We start from the raw sequence: 21036 nt of genomic DNA on the forward strand, positions 1-21036 counted from the left end.
TTCTTCCACGTTTCATGTCAAAATACCCCACTTTTACAGACTCAAATATTCAGTGTTCTCCTTCTGGTTAAGCTCAACAATAAATACAAATTTTAGCTTAACTTTTATGGTCAGTTAGTCAGGCTGGATAGTAAGTATGAAACCTGCAAAATGAAGGGAGGGAGGAAAAAGAAATGGATGATAGATAGATGGAGCCGCATTTAACTCTTAAATAGCAAATGGCAGTTTTAGCTGCTTTCTAAATGGTTCCTAGCAATATTTGAATATAATTTCCACAACAATATGAGACTGTTATACTGAGTCTTTGTTGTTGTTTATTGCTGTTATTAGGTTGCAAAATATGGACTTTTTCTTTGTTTTACATCAATATAAAACTTTTAATTCAAGAAAGTTTTGATGTTTTTCTTTGCCTTCAAACCATCCATCCATTTTCTATACTCACCTCTACCATCCTGGGGGAGCTGGTGCCTATCTCCAGCAGTCTATGGGCGAGAGGCAGGGTACACCCTGGACAGGTCGCCAGTCCATCGCAGGGCAACAAACAAACAACCATGCACACACTCATTCACACCTAAGAGAGACCAATTAACCTAACAGTCATGTTGTTTGGACTGTGGGAGGAAGCCGGAGTACCTGGTGAGAACCCACACATGCAGGGGGAGAACATGCAAGACCACGATGAAAGCCAGGAGTCGAACCCAGGATCTTCTTGCTGCAAGGCGACATTGCATTGACCCAAAAATAAAAATATGGTTCTCAACTGGAAAACAAAACAGATTATATATAGTAGTTACCTTTTTATTTAAAGGGTCATGAAGATTTTTTGCAGTTCTAAACAAATGTGTTAATTTGAAGATGGGCATAAACCTCTTTCTGCAACGTAACAGTTGCTGATCATGGATCTATCGCTTTCAGAGTTGGTGGTGGTGGTGTTGCTGTTTTCAGCTACTGAGAAATAAAAGACAGAACATTTATATTATTATATATTACATTTATAGTCCCTGCACATCTGTGTTGATCTAAAGATGCTAAAGTCAGTCAGGTTCTCTGTAAAACCTTAAAGAGGGAACCGTATCGCAATGCAGCTGCAGACAGTGTGATGCTCCAGATGACATGAGTTTTGACTCGTTTTATTGTTAACTTGCCCTCACGTTGATGTTTTCTGCTCCTTTCAGGGTCATGAAACAAGTGCCTTGTTGATTCTTGAGAAAATCGGCGATAGGAACCTCATCAACTGCACCAATGCTGCTCTCCAGACGTATGTAGTTAACAAAAGCTGAACACAGTTGAGCTTCAATTGGACATATTTTAATTGTCTTCCCCTTATAGGCCGCTGCATGTAGCAGCCAGGATGGGACTAACGGTGGTGGTCCAGGAGCTGTTGGGAAAAGGAGCCAGCGTGTTGGCGGTGGATGAGAATGGTCAGCATCCATCTCAGTAATTTCCCTGCCTCCACATGCAATATATTAAATATATTTTCTCTCTTCTTCCGTATATTCTCAGGTTATACTCCAGCTTTGGCCTGTGCCCCGAATCGCGATGTAGCCGACTGCTTGGCCCTCATCCTCAACTCAATGATGCCCACCTCCCCCACGGTGACGATAGCAGCCATACCCGCTTTGTCTCTCACCCACACGGTCATCAACCATCACCCGACATCAAACCACATCTCCAAAGGTGTGGCGTTTGATACCCCACCCCCTCTGAGACCTGACCACGTCTCATACTGCAGGCCGGAGAGGCCGCTGTCCTCCATGTCTGCAGACGATGAACTGAACGACTCGGACTCGGAGACCTACTGAGAACTTTTGGAGACAGTCTTCTAATACTGGCAGGCTAGCCAACCACTCAGGAGCCTTAATAGATAACTAACTAAAAGATGGAGAAAGTAGAGCAGATAATCTTTGGTGGAGCTTCCTCAAACTTAGAAATAGTCTTTTATTCATACACTGCCTTGCAAACATATTTCTACCCCTTGAACTTTTTCAGATCTTGTCATGTTACAACAAACTTTAGATCATTTTATTGGGGTTTTATGTGATAGACAACACAAAGTAGTGCAAAATTGTGAAGTAGAAGTAAAGGATACATCGTTTTCAGTTTTTTTTTTATAAATGAAAATTTGAAAAACATAGGATGCATTTTTATTCAGCCCACCTGCATCAATTCTTCAGAAAAACCATCTTTCACTGCATTTACTGCTGAAAGGCTTTTGGGGTATGTCCTGACCATCTTTGCACATCTAGAGAGTGAAAGTTTTGTCTGTTGTGCTCTGAAGAATAACGCAACCTCAATCAGACTGGATGGAGAGTGTCTATGAAGATCAAATTTCAAGTCTTGCCACAGATTCTCAGTTTGACGTAGATCTGAGCTTTGAGATAAATGCACTTTGATCTGAACCATTCGATAGCAACTCTGGCTGTGTTTAGGTTCATTGTCCTGCAGTGAGGTGGACCCCCAACCTGGACCATCTTTTGCTTTGTCTGCTAAGGTTGTCCTGACCAGCTTCCCTGTCCCTGCTTAAAAAAGGTATCCACACAGCATCCAGTTGCACCACCATGTACAGGCTGTTGGTTTTCTGCCAAACGTAGTGTTTTGCATTTTGGCTAACAACTTCAATTTGGGTTTGATCTGATCCGATCAGATCATCTTCCTCCATGTTTGCTGTGTCCCCTACAAGACTTCCTACATTTTTTTTTTCCCAACAATGACTTTGTTCTTGCAATTCTTTCACAAAGGCCAGATTTGTGACATGCATCACCAATAGTTGTCTTTTTAAAATGATTCTCCCACCTGAACTGTGAAGCTCCTCCAGAGTTACCATGGGCCTCTCGGGTGATTCTCTGATTAGCGCTCTTCTCTCTTTGCCTGTCAGTTTGCAGTTGCTTTGCATTTTCAGATGCTGGATTGAACAGTGCTCAGGATATGTTCAGAACTTGAGAAACTGTTTATGACCTAACCCTCCGTTAATCTTCTCCACAACTTTACTTGACCCGTTTGCTCTGTTCAATTATTTATGATGCTGTAAATGGGGCCGATGACACTTTCCCTTCCACTTCATGGTTACGCAGTACCTTGTGTTGGTATATTGCACAAAATCCCCATAAAATGCGTTGAGGTGTGTAGAAAATGTGAAAAAGTTCAAGCGGTATGAATACTTTTGCAAGGCTCTGTACTCGTTTCCTTAAGGTGCATACCCATACCCACTTGGGGTAAGGGCATAAACACTACACCTCTGAGAAAGCACTGTACGGCCAGTAACCTTTTAAAATGTAAAAGCAGTATTTTCCTTTAATGAGTTAAGCTTCTACTGTATATAGAAACTCCCGCGAGTGATTTTTAACTCTTTTGAAAGGGTTAGTTTTCCTCCAAAAAAAGCTTGAAGTGTCGTCAAGCTCAGAGGAAACGTGGGAGAACTTTATGGGACCAGCTGACTGTACTTGAGTTTGTTTTTACTCGGTTCTTTGAGCTATCATGGTAGACATTAATGATCGTCACTCATGACCTTTTCATTTCCCAGGAGGATAGCATTGTTATTGAATTTGTATTTATTTTCAAGTGTAGACTCAATCTTTAAGCAGGTGGATATCAGACCTTCTTACTGTACAAATGATTCAGACTTCAGTTGACTGACAGGCTGAATGAACGGGCCCTTTGAATCTTGCAATGATGGAACTACTTAATGTTTGTGCTGGAGACGGTGTGTGAGTGCATGTTGGTGTGTGTAAGAGGTAAAGACATGACTAAATGTTGCCTTTTCAGAAATATGCAAAGTTCAGACAGAGGTTGAAGGCTGTTTGGTGTAATGTTTGTAAAAATTTAACTTACAGATGAATAAAAAGATTTGTTTTATTTACTTTGAACACAAGAGGATGTGAGATCCGAATGTCATCCGTGGTCTCAATCAGAATTAAATTTTAGCACGACTCTGTCATTCCACAGCAGGTCATTCATTATCCAGGTGGTACATTCGTCCATACAGACAGGCAGTGATCAGGCCCCCGCTCAGCTTCGAGTGCTTCATAGCCACCCTCCCACCTGCAGCTTTCTCCAGCTTCTCAGGCTGCTCCAGCACCATGCGGTTCACCAAAACCGAAGGGTACACATATTCGGTCTGAAAAGTCGCTTCCAACATGAAGTCCATCTCAGACTCCGCCTCCTCCACTTCCTGTCCACAGGAGCTGGCCTCCAGCCCTGCGCAGCGGACTGCTGCACACACCTGTAAGAGGGAGGAGAGGGAAATGCAGCTGCACTTCAGTGAAGTTCATTTATTACAATAATTCAACTTAAATGGTGGAGATCATATTTTATGGCTTAATTACACACAGTGATACATTTCCAGCATCTAGTTTTGTTAATCTTGATGATTATGGCTAACCGCAAAAGAAAACCTAAAATTCAGTTTTAGGCAGTCACTGACACCTTCTACAAGGAGGTTGGGCCACAGAAGGTCCTTGGCTGGCTGTTGTGTACTAAATCCCAGTTTGCTGTATCCATTCATATCAATGGACAATTGAGTGGAACGAAAAAGTATGGTTGGAAAAAGGTGCAAAAATAATAAGGATAAGCACAGCCTTGAGAAGATTGTGTGACAATTATCACACTTCTTGTGTTAAGCCACACCTGAACCAGAGCCAACGATAGAAGCCTTTTACCTGGGCTAAGGACAATAAGGACTGGACTGATGCTCCGTGGTGCAGATTAAAATAAATTTTACATTTCATTTGGAAATCAATGTCCTAGACTCTGGAGGGAGAGTGGAGAAGCACAGAATCCACGTTGCTTGAGGTCCAATGTAAAGTTTCCACAGTTGGTGATGATATGGGGAGCCACGTTATCTGCTGCTGTTGGTCCACTGTTCTTTATCAAGTCCAAAGTCACTTAATGCTTCTCTCTGCTCATGAGCTTTATGGACATGCTGATGTCATTTTCCAGCAGGACTTTGCACCTTCCCACACTACCATAAGCACCATTACCTGGTTTATTGACTGTAGTATCACTGTGTTTGATTTGCTGCAGCCTTATCTGACCTAAACCTTACAGAGAATCTATGGAGTGTTTTCAAGAGGAAGATGAGAGACAACAGTGAACAATGCATCCTCTCAGAGACACAGGCTGATCGCCTCCATGCCACACCGCATTGATGCAGTAATTCATGCAAAAAGAACCCCAACAAAGTACTGACTGCATTTATTGTACAATACACAAACATACTTTCATTAGGCCAACATTTCTGCTGTCAAAATTATTTCATGTTGGTCATATGTAATATTCAGATTTTCTGGAAACTGAATTTGGGGTTTTCATTTGCTATAAGACATAATCATCAAAATTATCAGAATTAAACACTAAGAATATATCACTATGAGTTTAATGAATCTATTCTATATAAGATTGCAGAGACATTCTGATTTATTGAGATGCACCATTCCTACCTGCAAGGCATAACGTCCATTCACGGTGTGCAATCCTGCAAATGCTCCCAATGCATACAGTTCTTTCCTTTCGTCATGTGCTATCCACTTGTACTGAAGATGGCAGCAGAACGTACCATCACACACTGTGAGGTTGCCCTCTGTCTCGTTTATAAGGACAAATTTAAATGGGTCGTGCATCATGAATGCAGTGAAGGTAGGGTAAGAGGAATGAGGTGAAGAAGAAGCTGCACAGCTCTCTTTGTCGCGGTAAGCAGACTCTGTAGGAACAGAAGATGTGGATTCAGCCACATCATCCACCCCCATTGGATCCAAGACTGGAACTCTGGCCACAAGCAGCCTGCCCTCCTCTGGGTCATCCTTCAGTGCATGGTGAAAGGTAGCAGAAAACGGGGTGAAGATACCGCTTCCTGTCATGATGAGCCGGTCATTACGAGTGTTTGCAGACAGCACGGTGACGTTGGCCCCCAGACTGAAAGCCCGGTGAAACTGGATTGAATCCAGCAGGGGGAGTGCATTCATCCAAGCTGTGGGGAAAATCAACTGGCGCACACCCTAGAAAAGAAGCAAAAGGGGAAGACAGTCGGCTCAGTTGGACACATCTGTTCATGTGTGTGGGTAAAGTTTCCTACCATTTTGACCAGGGCTACTGTGGGATCGTGGAACAGGATGTCAAAGCAGATGATGAGGCCAAACTTCCCAGCAAAAGGTGTATCAAATGTAATAACTTCAAGCTTTGGAGGCGTATCAAAAGACTCCTCAAAGTACAGGTTCTGTTTATGGTAGCGTGCTACCAGCAGGCCATCAGAACTGTGTGACAGGGAATGCCCATAGGTATGCATCAACTTCAAAAATGTTTTTGTGTACTTGTTCATTTTTGTATTTAAAGTGTTCCCAGCACCTGAAAGCCACATTGGTGTTAAACTGCCAGCGTCCATCAGGAGGACATGAGGATGGGGCTGTCTTCATGGGACACGGTTGCAGGTCAGGCATGTTTGCCACCAGGTAGAGGTTGTGGCGACGGGCCATGCAGCTCAGTTGCTGAAGAACCTAGAAGAAACTCAAAAACCTGATACACACTCACCTTTGATGTAAGATTATTGGTGTCTTAATGTCAAAGCAGTTTTTTGACCACAGAAGTTTATGTCCAAATTAGAAATGTTTCTAAATGTCTATCTCTTAACCTCAGTGTTGTTGTATCTGCCAGGCTCGGTGCAGGGGTTCCAGCTCTCCTGCTCAGGGTCGGGAATGGTTTCCAAGTATCCGGAAATGGATGAACGGGTGAAGTTAAAACCGTGAATACCATCTTCTGGAAACACAAGTATCTGGGCACCCTGAGAGACAGCAGAGAAAGCAAATAATAATCAGAAATTGTAAGACATAATGCTCAGTTTATCCTTTAAAATAAGTAGATCCACAGAAGGTGAATGTATGAAGTATAAATTAGTGTGCATTACTTCACATCAAAGGAATTCATCCTAATCCAAGCTCTTAGGTATACTGCCTTTTTCACATTTTTTACAACCACAAACATCACATTTTTTTTTTTTTTATTGTAGGTCGTATATCAACATAAAATAAAGCATAATTGTTGTCAAGTGAAAATAGCATGGTTTGAGTTTTTTTTTTTTTTGCTTATAACAAAAAATCTGACAAATGTATACAACTGCATTCAGCCTCTTTAGTCTCTAAAAGCTTTGCACATCTGCCAAATCACTGCAAAATAAATCTAGACTTCGACTGGTCCATTCTATCAGATTAATATGCTTTGATCTCTCTGGCTGTATATTTAAGGTTGTCCTGATGAAGGTTAATACTCCATCCCAGTTTTAAGAATTTAAAGCTTCTAACTGGTTTTGCATCCACCATATTTCACCAAGGGGATGGTGTGCTCAGAGTAATGTGCGGTGTGTGTTCCACCACACATATTAGGCTATCCTACATTGCATGTAGGTCTTCTTGGTCTGGAGAAGTATTAAAAAAGATAACATGGGAAATTAGATGTATATCTAGACTTTATTCCCTTTTCAATGGGCTAAATCTTCCTTTCTTTTTTCTTTCATGCCTTCCAGTTCTTTTCTACCTGTCCTTTCTTGTGCCCTTTTCTCTTCTTTTACTTCCTGCCTTCCTTTCTTGTGTTTTTCTTTTCTTTTACTATGTTATATTCCTTGGATCCTTCCATTCTTCCCTTCCTTGTGTCCTACGTCACTTCCTATTTTTTCTTTCTGTCTTTATTTGCACACATGTACACAAAACATGTCCTCAGCCACTGTAGAAATATCTGCCAAAACTTCATGGTGAACCTTAGCGCTTTTTACTTTTAAATAAGCCCAAAAGACTGAGAACTCAGTCCAGAAAACTTTGGAATTTTTACATGAAAGATGCGTAGGAACCCTGTACACGGCTAGTGGCAAACTACAATTGGGTATTTTAATGGCTTTCTTCCATGGGCCAACCATCCAGCAACCACAGTGCAAAAGCTCCAGGGAGCTGCAGCGATGAGCCCACAGGCCCTGCCGGCAGCTATCTTCACCGGAGCAGATCCAGCCATGGATCAAGAGACCCAAGACCCTACGCCCCCGCCAAGCAGCCACCAGTAATGAGCCGACACACACCAAAGCACCCAGCTCTGGAGACCGAGAACCCCCAATACACCAGCGCGCAGAGACACCGATCACCGGCAGGGAGTGTGGCAGGGAGGAAACAGGCCCCACATTTGATGGGGGGCCTAAGATGATGAGGAGAGGGAGCAGGCCAAGACCCAACCATACAGAAAAACAGGCACCCACGGTCACTATCACACGTTCCCACCCTCATCCGTACACTTAAAAACACTCACACACCCAACGTTAAGACACATAACAATGGGCACCGTACTCTCACTCGCACTCCCCATACATACGTCACATTCCCAGCTCTAGGTACCAATATCCAAGAGGGGTAGCTGGCCCCCGGACCAAGGAGGTGGTCCCCTTCATTCTGGGGTTGATCGAGACAGGCAGACTGGCCAACCCACCACTTCAGACTAGTGCTGGCAGCACTCGAACCCGAATGACCCCAGCCCAGACCCTGAAGAGGGATACACACGGTCCAAACGAGCCCACCGATCAGAGCTGTCCCAGATAGAAACAGTCCCAAGCCCCCAATGAATTCCTATCTGGTGACCCTGAGCCCACCCCAGTCCTACCCAGGAGCAGCATGGCTCATTAACCTATGTCCGCCGGCACAAGGCCTCTAAAAGCATTGCATGCACCCACCAGATGTCACCCCTGAGAGCTGCTAAAGCCCAACCCTGCCACAGCCCCCAGTGCCGGCCCCTCCAGTGACCCGAACCCACTGCCACCCCAGATGCCCCAAACCCAGACACCCCCCCTATATCAGGAACAATGACCTGCAGGATGAAAAAAAGGTCCCCCAGCCCCACTAAGTGATGAAGCCGATCAAGGGAGCCCAGAGAGAGTGATGTGATGTGGAGGCAGAGGCTGTCTCTATACTGTTTAATACTGAGAAAAATGTTTTCCAATTCATTAGGATAGTTTTCTTAGTGATACATAAGGCAGTGAAAAGCATTTCAACTGAATTTGTCTCCATTGTGACATTATCTAAATTGCCCAACAAGCAAGCTGAGGGGGAAGGTGAAATATGACATCTCAAATACTTTGATAAGTCTTCACATATCCTGCACCAGAAACTCTGAATAGGTGTACATAACTATACAGGTCCTTCTCAAAAAATTAGCATATTGTGATAAAGTTCATTATTTTCCATAATGTCATGATGAAAATTTAACATTCATATATTTTAGATTCATTGCACACTAACTGAAATATTTCAGGTCTTTTATTGTCTTAATACGGATGATTTTGGCATACAGCTCATGAAAACCCAAAATTCCTATCTCACAAAATTAGCATATCATTAAAAGGGTCTCTAAATGAGCTATGAACCTAATCATCTGAATCAACGAGTTAACTCTAAACACCTGCAAAAGATTCCTGAGGCCTTTAAAACTCCCAGCCTGGTTCATCACTCAAAACCCCAATCATGGGTAAGACTGCCGACCTGGCTGCTGTCCAGAAGGCCACTATTGACACCCTCAAGCAAGAGGGTAAGACACAGAAAGAAATTTCTGAACGAATAGGCTGTTCCCAGAGTGCTGTATCAAGGCACCTCAGTGGGAAGTCTGTGGGAAGGAAAAAGTGTGGCAGAAAACGCTGCACAACGAGAAGAGGTGACCGGACCCTGAGGAAGATTATGGAGAAGGGCCGATTCCAGACCTTGGGGGACCTGCGGAAGCAGTGGACTGAGTCTGGAGTAGAAACATCCAGAGCCACCGTGCACAGGCGTGTGCAGGAAATGGGCTACAGGTGCCACATTCCCCAGACCTGGGCCACAGAGAAGCAGCACTGGACTGTTGCTCAGTGGTCCAAAGTACTTTTTTCGGATGAAAGCAAATTCTGCATGTCATTCGGAAATCAAGGTACCAGAGTCTGGAGGAAGACTGGGGAGAAGGAAATGCCAAAATGCCAGAAGTCCAGTGTCAAGTACCCACAGTCAGTGATGGTCCGGGGTGCCGTGTCAGCTGCTGGTGTTGGTCCACTGTGTTTTATCAAGGGCAGGGTCAATGCAGCTAGCTATCAGGAGATTTTGGAGCAATTCATGCTTCCATCTGCTGAAAAGCTTTATGGAGATGAAGATTTCATTTTTCAGCACGACCTGGCACCTGCTCACAGTGCCAAAACCACTGGTAAATGGTTTACTGACCATGGTATCACTGTGCTCAATTGGCCTGCCAACTCTCCTGACCTGAACCCCATAGAGAATCTGTGGGATATTGTGAAGAGAACGTTGAGAGACTCAAGACCCAACACTCTGGATGAGCTAAAGGCCGCTATTGAAGCATCCAGGGCCTCCATAAGACCTCAGCAGTGCCACAGGCTGATTGCCTCCATGCCACGCCGCATTGAAGCAGTCATTTCTGCCAAAGGATTCCCGACCAAGTATTGAGTGCATAACTGTACATGATTATTTGAAGGTTGACATTTTTTGTATTAAAAACACGTTTCTTTTATTGGTCGGATAAAATATGCTAATTTTGTGAGATAGGAATTTTGGGTTTTCATGAGCTGTATGCCAAAATCATCCGTATTAAGACAATAAAAGACCTGAAATATTTCAGTTAGTGTGCAATGAATCTAAAATATATGAATGTCAAATTTTCATCATGACATTATGGAAAATAATGAACTTTATCACAATATGCTAATTTTTTGAGAAGGACCTGTAGTGCGTGGATGTAATTGTCAGGTATATTGCCTGTGCACTGTAAGCAAGTATTAGATGGTGCAAAACCCATCCTGAACATCTGTTGACCTGTGTAGTGTGCTCTATGAAGGATTTTGTATTGGATTACTTGTAAAGTGGGGTTACCAGTCATTTTAGAATGTTTTGGTCAATGTTGATTGATCGGCCTCCCATTTCATAATAGGAAGGGATATTGATTCATCTATTTTAGACAGTATCCTGTGTATTAAACAGTAATTAAACAGTAATTTTGGGGGGTTGAGGAACTCTAACACACCTGATAGAATTTGTAACCCAACCTTATTGAGCCTAAATTTATTATATTTATTTTATTATAGATTTAAATTGTTCTAAAAATTTATTCTTGCCCATCCCTTATTGTATATTTAATCTGTTAAATGGGATAAAGTGAATTCCTTCATATGTTCCAAGGATTCAATCATTTACTCCTCCAATCTGGAAAGTTTATCATATTTTTTGTAGGATATAACAGTTGTTCCAGATAGGTGTACGTCTGTATGTTATTAATGAAGTCATTTTTAGATACTCCCACCATGCGGTCAGAGAGGAGTTAATATTAATGCTTTTAAAGCATACATGTTTTATATTTGAGCTAATAAATGGTATGACACCTTCATATTATTGCATAGTGTCTGTTCTGCATCTAGCTAGGGTTCATTTAGATGTATTGTAGCCAATTGGCCAAAAAGTAATGCTGAAAGTTTGGCAGATCTAGTCTAAGGAGGCTTCCTTGCCTGACCTGTCAGATAAGATGGGCAGCCATTTCTAGGTGGGCATTCACTAGGCCCCATACACTTTCCATTTTTGGACAGTGATTTGAGATATCCGAAGCTTGGGATAACATAAACCTTCTCCAAACTTCTTGACAATCCTTGTCTGTTGAGTTCCCTGGGTTTCAGTCACTCAGTTTACTAAAAAGATTTTGGTTGCACTGAATTTTCTTTGAGGGTGTCAGGGTAAAGGGGACCAGATACAAAATGAATGGCACACTTTTCAGATATTTATTTGGAAAATTGAAATCTATGTATCATTATCCTTTCACGTCATACTTGTTCCCTTGTGTTGGTCTGTTCCATAAAATCTGGGTAAAATGCATTGAAATTTCTGAATGTAAGGTGAAAAAATGTTCAGATGTTGTAGGGGCATTAATATCTGTATTTAAAGTGGCACCAATTTACATCAAGTGTTTCAAATTTATGTTTGATTTTAAAAAAAAGTAACATTTATAAAAAATGTGTCACTGATGATGTAAGACTTTTTCTTTGTAGTTGCCATTTGTATTGATTTGGCAGCTTGATGTGTGGCCCTTATGTTGGATCCTCTTGAGCCAACCCAATCCACCCTACCTGCAGTGCAGCTCTGGCAGCCTGCTCCTCGTAGATGTCCAGGTTCTTCTGCATGTGGATCAGGGCGTCGCGGCGGGACACGGGGACGCCAGGGTCCGGGTTCAGGATCACTCTGTGTTCGTACACGGCAGCCACGTACGAGTCCACGGCGGAGTCTGTCTCAACGAGACAAAAGACGAGCAGAACCAAAGCCAACATCTTCCCCTGTTTCAGACCGAAAAGGTGTTGTGCGCTCTATTGGGTCAAAAGTCCAAAGCTGAGTAAACACAGTGTTTTTGTTTGTTAACCCTTACGAGTTCTTAGCTTTAGTATGGAAACCCATTATCTCATAATTATGAGATACAAGTTTGTTTGTTTTTTCATCAGAGTGGCGGAAATGGGCTTCCATACATTTGTGTTGTACCTGCAAAAATCTGATTCTTTTCAGCTGAAGTTAACCAACCAATACGTTTATTTTGAAAAGAAGGGGAACGGAAGCAAAATAGAGCGCGCGGCCTTATTATCCCGGAAACACTTTGTTAAATCGCCCTTCGTTTTAGTTTCGCCTATTAAGAGGAATTACTACAAAGTCTGGAAACAAGTTCTTACTTAATCTCGCAGTTTTTATTTAACCGGGCTCTAGAAGCGGACTTTAATTCAGACAGACCAGTGTGGGTTCGAACCCGCTTCATGGTACTAGTCGTTTTTAGCTGTTAGCATTAGCACACACGCTGCTCTACGCCGACAATGTCAACAGCTCCTGAACCCACCGCCGCCTCGTCAAAGTCCATTCAGGCCTTTAAGAACTGCTGGAGCTGCAGAGTCATCTCAGGAGGGGGTCTGATCCTATCTGGAGCTTATGTGTTCAGCGCAGCTCGGAGGGTGATGCGGCAGGGGGCTTCCATCTCCATGGGGACGGTGGCGCAGATCACATTCGCTGCAGGTAAGTCTTTACAACATCCCGACATGTTGGTTTACCTGTTACAGTCTAAAGTTATGTTCCATGGTGACTCGCTGCCAGGTCTGGCCGCTTGGGGACTAGTCATCATCACCGATCCGGTAGGAAAAGCGCAGAGGAAGACGACATGAATGAAGAGCTAACGGGACGAAGCCCAGATGAGGACAAAAAGAGACGTCACCTGAGCACCTGCAGACATATCGATTGGAGCAAAAATGCTGCTTTCTATTTTTGGACCATGTAAATAGTCACTGCATAGGAGCTTTACATTCAACTTAAGCTTGTGATGATTATTTATTATGTAGCCACGTCGACAACCAATAGAACAAGAAAATTACTACCAGAATAATGATCGTTCTCGTTTTTTTTTTTTTATCAACACCATGCTATTCCTAAGTTCAGTTAGTTTACAGCATTAAAACAGACAGGAACACAGCATTTCAAATGAGTATTAAATATATAACAAATTAAATATCTTTCTATAGGTGCATTTGACATGGTATTCTCACCAGATGTTGGTAACAGTCCATCCAGTACATTCATGCAAAATCCATCAATAGGGTGTCCATAAATTATATCTAATAAAATAGAATGACAGGAAATACTGTAATACTTCATATAAAAGCCACTGTTGGTAAAGACGGCTTCAAAACACCTCCTGTATGTAGATACTAGTCGAATTGCTAATTTAGTCCTATTTTTCCACTCTTGCCATACGTTTTCTGTTGTATGCTTCCTATGGCTGTTGCTGAATCGCCCGCCATAGGTTTATAATCATCCCTTTAGATGGCAGTAGATTTTTTATTTATTTATCAAAAACGTCTCAGTACATTTATGCATTCCTTCCCTCAAATACTTGCCCCACACCATGATGTTCCCACCTCCAAACATCACTGCGTATGGCGTTTTTGTAGCGATATGAAGGCCTTGTCCTGTTGAACTCCAAACATGGTGTGAATTATATTCTGGCTTTTACAGGCTTGCCTTAATGTTGTTCAGCAAATTTTAAACGTGCTTCTACATGCACTCTGAGGGTTTGCTTGTACCTGCTAATTTGAGGTCTTGCTGTTTCTCAACATAAAAGGTTCTTTGTTCTTGGACAACTCTTCTCACTCATCTGTCTGGAACCCTGTGAGGAGCACCTGATGGTGGCTGGTTAACAGTGTAATATAGTGTGGAGTGGGTGGGTTGACAGTGAGAATCTCATGTCAGTTGCACTTTTAGAAATATATTTACTTACAAAAAAGAATGACGTGTTCAATATTTACCCACTGTACCCTTTTTATGAGCTTTATGATTAGAAATGAGATGTTAAATTAGGTTTGGAAGAGAAAAGGCAAGGGTGTCATATTTTGTTTAGCAACTTGTGGAAAACGCCTGGCATGGGCTGTCTGTGATTTCTCAGGGTATAACCTTATGTTAGAAAAACAATTTCATCTTATTTAAACAAATGTGTATAACTTGATTTAACTGCTTTAACTGGGAAAACAATATTATTCCTGATACTTCTAAAATAATATAGATTTCTGCTTAGAAGACTTAAGCAAAAATGTAGAAAACAATTTTGTAGTTTTTAAGTCCTTATTGAACAGAAAATATCCTGGTGCTATTTTGCTTTATAGAGTAGTAGGTACAACAAGTTCATATTAGCTGGTTAATTAGTCAGGCCATCTGCACATGTTGAGAATGCAGTCAGCTAATTACCAGGCATGGTTAATTATTAGGTGGCACTCTTTTAGTCTCCACACCACGGTTCTACATGTTTTGTTTTTTCAGTTGCAAATATTTCAAAAGAGTTGACGTGGTCTTTCTTGTGAGTGAGTGCAAAGGTTAAGTTGCTTTCTTTCAGCGAGCTGACTATCAGTGGGCAGCAATAGGTGGGGAGGGGCAGTAATACGTCACTTTAAGGTCCATAGAGACTGAGAAATACTCTGGCACGTCCTCTGTCATCTTATGATAAGGAGTTTAAACAATAGGAAAGGTGTGACTTTAAAACTATGCCCTATGGTGATACTGATAACGGGCTCATGCCTAATAAACACACATTAATTTGTAGAGATCAAGACATTTAGTATTACTAACATATGTTGAGAAAAGACTGGCTGTTTCTTATTCTGTTAACTGAAAAGCAAAATACGACAAATTAAAATAAACTATTCATGCATTTATGCCTTTAGTCTGAAGGCAGAACAGACGTTCCTTAGTCTCTCCTGAGGGTGGGGATGGGCAATGCAGTATAATCAGGATACCTAAAGTTTGGTGATTTCAAAAGAAATCATTACTGATAAGATTTAATATTATATGTCTTCATCAGATGATCTGTTACTTCATTAAATGTTGGTAGGTCGTTCATATAAGACTACTATTAATTCAACAAGGGATTTCTCAGATGTTTTATGAAGTATTACATCACAAATCTGATGCAACTCTCTATGAATGAAAGCAAACCCACTGAAGACAAATGGAAATATGGCTCATTTAGTCTGAGTTACATTTTATTTAGTGTTATACTGATTTGAGCACAAGTGCTCACCAGGAGAAGTGTGAGTATGATTAAAAAAAAACAAAAAAAAAACAACCTAAAATCCCAAAGCGTTTTTCAGTCTCGTAAAAGGATCATGACGTTCTGATTGACTTTTTTCTTTTCTTCTTGGGTGAAGAAAAATATGAAAATAGAGTTGACATTACATTTAGGCACACTATTAACACAATGTACACAGATATGCACACATTTTCTGTATCAGATTCATATATACTGGGGTAAAAAAAAACAAAAAAAACCCAAACACTTCCTGCATGGAGAGTTGTGCAGAATGTTAAAGGTGACATCTCTTCCCAAAAATAGATGCTTTGCGTCCTTCTTGCTCAGCCAATCAGAGTCCACTGGCGCTACCAAGGGCAAGCAAATGGCAGCGGTGGAGGGAGTCAGGGCCCGGTCTCCCACAGTTGCTACAGTAAGTGCTTATTAGTAGTGACTCTATTGGCCACAGTCACTTCTGTGATTTTGGTGGACCTGATTATAGAAGGGCTTCACACGCAATAGGCAGTGGAGGCAGTCAGGTCACAAGATCTCTGCACTCAGCCTGACAGTCTGGTACAGATTGGAACGCCACGTAGAAGGCTGAAAGAAGCAGTTGTTCAAGACCACCTCTGAACTAGCTGTAGTGCAGGAGTTGATGGACTACTGATTACTACTTTACCGATTCCTGCAGCAGACATTCTCTGATGGTGAGTATGGGACATGTGGACAATACCTTCTGTACACTTAAAAAAAAACAAAAAACACCCAAAAAACAAGTCGGACTTATAAAACAAGTCTGTAAAATAAACATTTTACAACAACGGAATGTTAAGCTGTTGGGGTAAGAAGACGTCTTAATGTTTTCTTCTAAATAAAAGATTACGAATGACCATTTTTAGTACACCATAAATCAAAATGCACATGCATCACACAAAATATATTGCACCAAATCAAAAGATTTTTTTTTCTCTCAGAATAAAAGTGATTAGGGATAATATCTCCATTCCTCCTTTTGATTTTCTTATAAAGTCCATTTCTCGTGACAGAGAACTCCCTCTGCTATGCATCTCTTGGCCAGTTTACACTATATATAGATTTAAGGATGGTTCACTCACTCACACTGGCACAGTTTCTGACCAGAAGACAGCTGCGTCTTCCAGCTCAACGCACACACACACGCACACACACACACACATACACAACCTATGCGACCCAACTGCGACGCAGCCCAGAGCATAGATTCTCCTCACCTTTTGGCTCGTTAAAGGTTTCTTTCTTTGCATGATCTGCAATAAGAAGCGAACACACACACACACAGAAACAAACAAACAGCATGAGCTTTGGTTGTCGCAGGTAATGACAGTTGCATTAAAGGGGGTGTGGCCTGTCCATCGAGAGAAGAAAAACTGATGGGCGAAAAAAACAACAACTTCCAACCCATTCTCGTTCGCTCACATTTGCAGGACAGCGCCTCTTTAACCCAGTGCTTCTGACATTTGTTTGGTTGCAGTGGAAAGAGGAAGATGTGCTTCTGCGTGATGGTATGCGTGATTGCAGCTCTGTGGCTCCACAACATAAAGGACTGAAGCGGGAAAGTAAGGCAAGGTGTGGGTCTGCTCTATTGAGTCCTGCAGTTTAAAAACAAAGCAGTATTTTATGATCTGCTCGTCTGAACCACAAGAAAGCAGCATTGGCTGGCCAACATAAAGCTTAACAAAAGTAAAATGTCCAAACAGAAGAAAAAAATATAGAAACTAGAACAAAACAAAAAAAAAGACAGTCCTGTTCAGTCTCTTGGTGCAAATGGTATAATTTGTGTTAGAACGTGTATTTCAGAGCTGCTCATCCTTCGGTTCTGTTTCAGTGGAAACAATCAGGAGTGTTTTCCCCGATAGGAGTGTGTGAGAGCAGGTTAAGGGCAGCGATCGCACACAAAACACCCCCTTCTCACCACACACACCCTCACTTCCAGCTCTCGGGTCTCTGCATGTCTGTCGTTGGCCCGTGTCCTGATGCCGCCGGCCTTTCCTGTCACCTCTTCAGCGAGAAGCATTGGAGTTTCTGGCTGTATCTGTGAATGCGCGGCGAACGGGAGTGCAGCTTGACAAACAGCTCGGGGAATTTGTACTGAGGGAACATGGTCTCCAGGAAGCCCTCCAGGAACACGTACACTAGGCGCCGGTTCATGGGTTGGTACTGAAACATGTCAAAGACGCGGAGGATGCCCTTTCTAGTAGTGTCTGCTCCGATAATGTGCTTTAGCTCATCTGAGGGAAAAGAAAGAGATATGTTGTGGTTGTATGTTGAGATTAAAAGCAGGCAGAAGGACAATTTTCATATGAATTTGACTTATTTTTAAATATAAATTAGGACAGGAACAATGATCAACAGGTCTTGGAGAGCCAAAAGAAATTCCAAATGTCTGAGCAGTGCATAACAACATAGACAAGCATTTAAGAAAGATATAAAACCTGACAGAGATAATGAAAAGAAGAAGCACTCTTGCCTTGCTGGAACGTTTCTGCATTTTTTCACGTTGCAATAATAAACTGCATTTTTCTTCAATTTTATGTGAAAAGTCAACATGGCATGAAGTGAATGAGAAATTATACATGATTTTCAAATGGTTTCAGAACCACCATCTTTTAATCCTTTGGGGAATGTTTCTACCAGCTCTGCACATCTAGAGACCGAATAGCTCAAGCTCAGTCAAACTGAATGGAGAGTAATTAAACATCAGTATACAAGCCCTGTCTGTGGTGTTCATTGGTCTTCATGATGCTGTTTGTTCATCAATGATTTCTAACAAACCTCTGAGGCATCGCAGCACAGAGGATTAACACCAAGATTAAATTAAATGCCACAGGACATATAAAGTAACTTCCAAAGAACTGAATTTATTTCTAGGTATCAAAGGTGGATAAATGTCTTAATTGAAAAATATTATGTAAACCGTATATAGTTGTCTTCTACTTCACATTTATAGAAACCTTTACTTTCATGTAAAATTCCCTAAAACACACTGATGGTAGCAGCGACTTGACCAAATGTAGGAAAGTTCAAGTGGTGAGAATAGTTTCCACAAGGCATAACCTACAAAGAGAAAAGATGAAGAGTGTTTTATAGAGTGATGGTTTTCACCTGGCATGATGCCTAGGAGGCTGGTCTTGGCAGCTACCCGTGTCCTCATGCGGATGCACTTGTCCCTGCGCGGTGGGGTCTCGGCTAGAATCCCATTAGGCCAGTAGGAATCCCTGAACAGATATGGAAGCACACAGTTACCCCAAATTCCTCCGAAAAATCAAGACACATCAGCAACAAAATGGGATCAGGTTACCTGAACTTTTTCACATAATCTGCCACCTGTTCTTGAGAGGTCATGTAGTCCACGTGATCCACGATTTTCCTTCAGAAACAAAGAAATGTTGTAATTGCACTCCTTGGGAAGTGAATTATGTACCACAACCTCTTTGAAGGTTTAGCATATCTCTCACCTGTTGATAGTGTCTCCGTAAGTGGCTCTGATGAGCTGCTGCAGCAGGTTCTTAATGTTCCTGCGCAGCCATTGGTTTTTCTCTTTAAGGTCGAACACCTCATCCATCAGCAGCAGCATGACTCGTAGAGGGATATTATCATCCACCTGGACACGAAGGGGACAGGTTTTACTCTTTTACCTAAACTCTAAGACGGGTCAAATAAAAACGCAGCAGACTCACATTGTCGTCCAGCTGGGCAGAGACTCGACAGTGTTCTGGGTCGATGTCAGACTTTGGAAGGAGAGGAGGCACCTTTGAAGAAGGTTAAGGTTAGAAAACCTTAGAAGGAAGTAGGTCACAATTGGCACATCTGTTAATATTAAATACTTAAAATGCAAAACTGCAGGTAAGAGATAGATAAAAATACTTTAAACAGCTGCTTGCATCCACTCATAATGGAAAATGAAACAGTAAAAACGACAAGAGTATAGAAAGCATAACATACAGTACAGACCAAAAGTTTGGACACACATTTTCATTCAAAGAGTTTTCTTTATTTTCATGATTATGAATATTGTAGCTTCACACTGAAGGCATCAAAACTATGAATTAACACATGAGGAATTATATACTGAACAAAAAAGTGTGAAACAACTGAAAATGTGTCTTATATTCTAGGTTCTTCAAAGTAGCCACCTTTTGCTTTGATTACTGCTCCGCACACTCTTGGCATTCTGTTGATGAGCTTCAAGATGTAGTCACCTGAAATGGTTTTCCACCCCATCACTCTCCTTCTTGGTCAAATAACCCTTACACAGCCTGGAGGTGTGTTTGGGGTCATTGTCCTGTTGAAAAATAAATGATGGTCCAACTAAACGCAAACCGGATGGAATAGCATGCCGCTGCAAGATGCTGTGGTAGCCATGCTGGTTCAGTATGCCTTCAATTTTGAATAAATCCCCAACAGTGTCACCAGCAAAGCACCCCCACACCATCACACCTCCTCCTCCATGCTTCACGGTGGGAACCAGGCATGTAGAGTCCATCCGTTCACCTCTTCTGCGCCGCACAAAGACACGGTGGTTGGAACCAAAGATCTCAAACTTGGACTCATCAGACCAAAGCACAGATTTCCACTGGTCTAATGTCCATTCCTTGTGTTCTTTAGCCCAAACAAGTCTCTTCTGCTTGTTGCCTGTCCTCAGCAGTGGTTTCCTAGCAGCTATTTTACCATGAAGGCCTGATTCACACAGTCTCCTCTTAACAGTTGTTCTAGAGATGTGTCTGCTGCTAGAACTCTGTGTGGTATTGACCTGTTCTCTAATCTGAGCTGCTGTTAACCTGCGATTTCTGAGGCTGGTGACTCGGATGAACTTATCGTCCGCAGCAGAGGTGACTCTTGGTCTTCCTTTCCTGGGGCAGTCCTCATGTGAGCCAGTTTCTTTGTAGCGCTTGATGGTTTTTGCGGCTGCACTTGGGGACACTTTCAAAGTTTTCCCAATTGTTCGGACTGACTGACCTTCATTTTTTAAAGTAATGATGGTCACTCGTTTTTCTTTACTCAGCTGCTTTTTTCTTGCCATAATACAAATTCTAACAGTCTATTCAGTAGGACTATCAGCTGTGTACTGTATCCACCTCCTGCACAACACAACTGATGGCCCCAACCCCATTTGTAAGGCTTGAAATCCCACTTATTAAACCTGACAGGGCACACCTGTGAAGTGAAAACCATTTCAGGTGACTACCTCTTGAAGCTCATCAACAGAATGCCAAGAGTGTGCGGAGCAGTAATCAAAGCAAAAGGTGGCTACTTTGAAGAACCTAGAATATAAGACATATTTTCAGTTGTTTCACACTTTTTTGTTCAGTATATAATTTCACATGTGTTAATTCATAGTTTTGATGCCTTCAGTGTGAAGCTACAAAATTCATAGTCATGAAAATAAAGAAAACTCTTTGAATGAGAAGGTGTGTCCAAACGTTTGGTCTGTGC

The 21036-nt window shown here is 42.0% G+C and overlaps 4 protein-coding genes across 7 annotated transcripts in view; 2 read left to right on the forward strand and 2 right to left on the reverse strand.

The window, feature by feature from the left end:
• The window catches only part of LOC124879399 (serine/threonine-protein phosphatase 6 regulatory ankyrin repeat subunit A), a 26384-nt gene extending 22506 nt beyond the window's left edge, over positions 1 to 3878 (forward strand). For all 3 annotated transcript variants that reach the window (XM_047383953.1, XM_047383951.1, XM_047383952.1), the window contains 3 exons: positions 1176 to 1258; positions 1330 to 1421; positions 1504 to 3878. In XM_047383953.1, coding sequence (XP_047239909.1) covers positions 1176 to 1258; positions 1330 to 1421; positions 1504 to 1802 — 474 coding nt within the window. In that variant the 3' untranslated portion in view covers positions 1803 to 3878. The remainder of the gene's footprint in view (positions 1 to 1175; positions 1259 to 1329; positions 1422 to 1503) is intronic.
• On the reverse strand, positions 3832 to 12499 carry btd (biotinidase). Its single transcript, XM_047383956.1, has 6 exons — positions 12107 to 12499; positions 6620 to 6769; positions 6337 to 6485; positions 6068 to 6245; positions 5436 to 5990; positions 3832 to 4219 (listed from the first exon to the last, which is right to left on the reverse strand). The coding sequence occupies exons 1-6, from the start codon at positions 12302 to 12304 to the stop codon at positions 3947 to 3949; spliced, it is 1503 nt and encodes a 500-aa protein (XP_047239912.1). The 5' UTR covers positions 12305 to 12499; the 3' UTR covers positions 3832 to 3946.
• Positions 12500 to 12600: 101 nt separating this feature from the next.
• dmac1 (distal membrane arm assembly component 1) lies at positions 12601 to 13389 on the forward strand. Its single transcript, XM_047383957.1, has 2 exons — positions 12601 to 13028; positions 13107 to 13389. Exons 1-2 carry the CDS (start codon positions 12833 to 12835, stop codon positions 13172 to 13174), a joined length of 264 nt encoding a protein of 87 aa, XP_047239913.1. The 5' UTR covers positions 12601 to 12832; the 3' UTR covers positions 13175 to 13389.
• Positions 13390 to 15507: 2118 nt separating this feature from the next.
• snx13 (sorting nexin 13) overlaps positions 15508 to 21036 on the reverse strand; it is a 33431-nt gene continuing 27902 nt past the window's right edge. For both annotated transcript variants that reach the window (XM_047383955.1, XM_047383954.1), the window contains exons 21-25: positions 19281 to 19352; positions 19059 to 19204; positions 18902 to 18970; positions 18706 to 18818; positions 15508 to 17831 (exon numbers count right to left, since the gene is read on the reverse strand). In XM_047383955.1, the coding sequence (XP_047239911.1) occupies positions 17596 to 17831; positions 18706 to 18818; positions 18902 to 18970; positions 19059 to 19204; positions 19281 to 19352 (636 nt within the window). In that variant the 3' untranslated portion in view covers positions 15508 to 17595. The remainder of the gene's footprint in view (positions 17832 to 18705; positions 18819 to 18901; positions 18971 to 19058; positions 19205 to 19280; positions 19353 to 21036) is intronic.

Source organism: Girardinichthys multiradiatus, chromosome 13 (genome assembly GCF_021462225.1).
Source record: "Girardinichthys multiradiatus isolate DD_20200921_A chromosome 13, DD_fGirMul_XY1, whole genome shotgun sequence".
Taxonomy (NCBI): Eukaryota; Metazoa; Chordata; class Actinopteri; order Cyprinodontiformes; family Goodeidae; genus Girardinichthys; species Girardinichthys multiradiatus.

Bases quoted from the DNA above. Each gene is read 5' to 3' on its own strand.
- btd (XM_047383956.1), bottom strand. From the start codon at position 12,304: ATGTTGGCTTTGGTTCTGCTCGTCTTTTGTCTCGTTGAGACAGACTCC. The intron at 6,770-12,106 runs GTAGGGTGGATT...GCTGTCTCTCAG, and splicing joins CTGCCAGAGCTGCACTGCAG to GGTGCCCAGATACTTGTGTT. The intron at 6,246-6,336 runs GTGCTGGGAACA...CCTGTCACACAG, and splicing joins AACACCAATGTGGCTTTCAG to TTCTGATGGCCTGCTGGTAG.
- dmac1 (XM_047383957.1), top strand. From the start codon at position 12,833: ATGTCAACAGCTCCTGAACCCACCGCCGCCTCGTCAAAGTCCATTCAG. The intron at 13,029-13,106 runs GTAAGTCTTTAC...ACTCGCTGCCAG, and splicing joins GCAGATCACATTCGCTGCAG to GTCTGGCCGCTTGGGGACTA.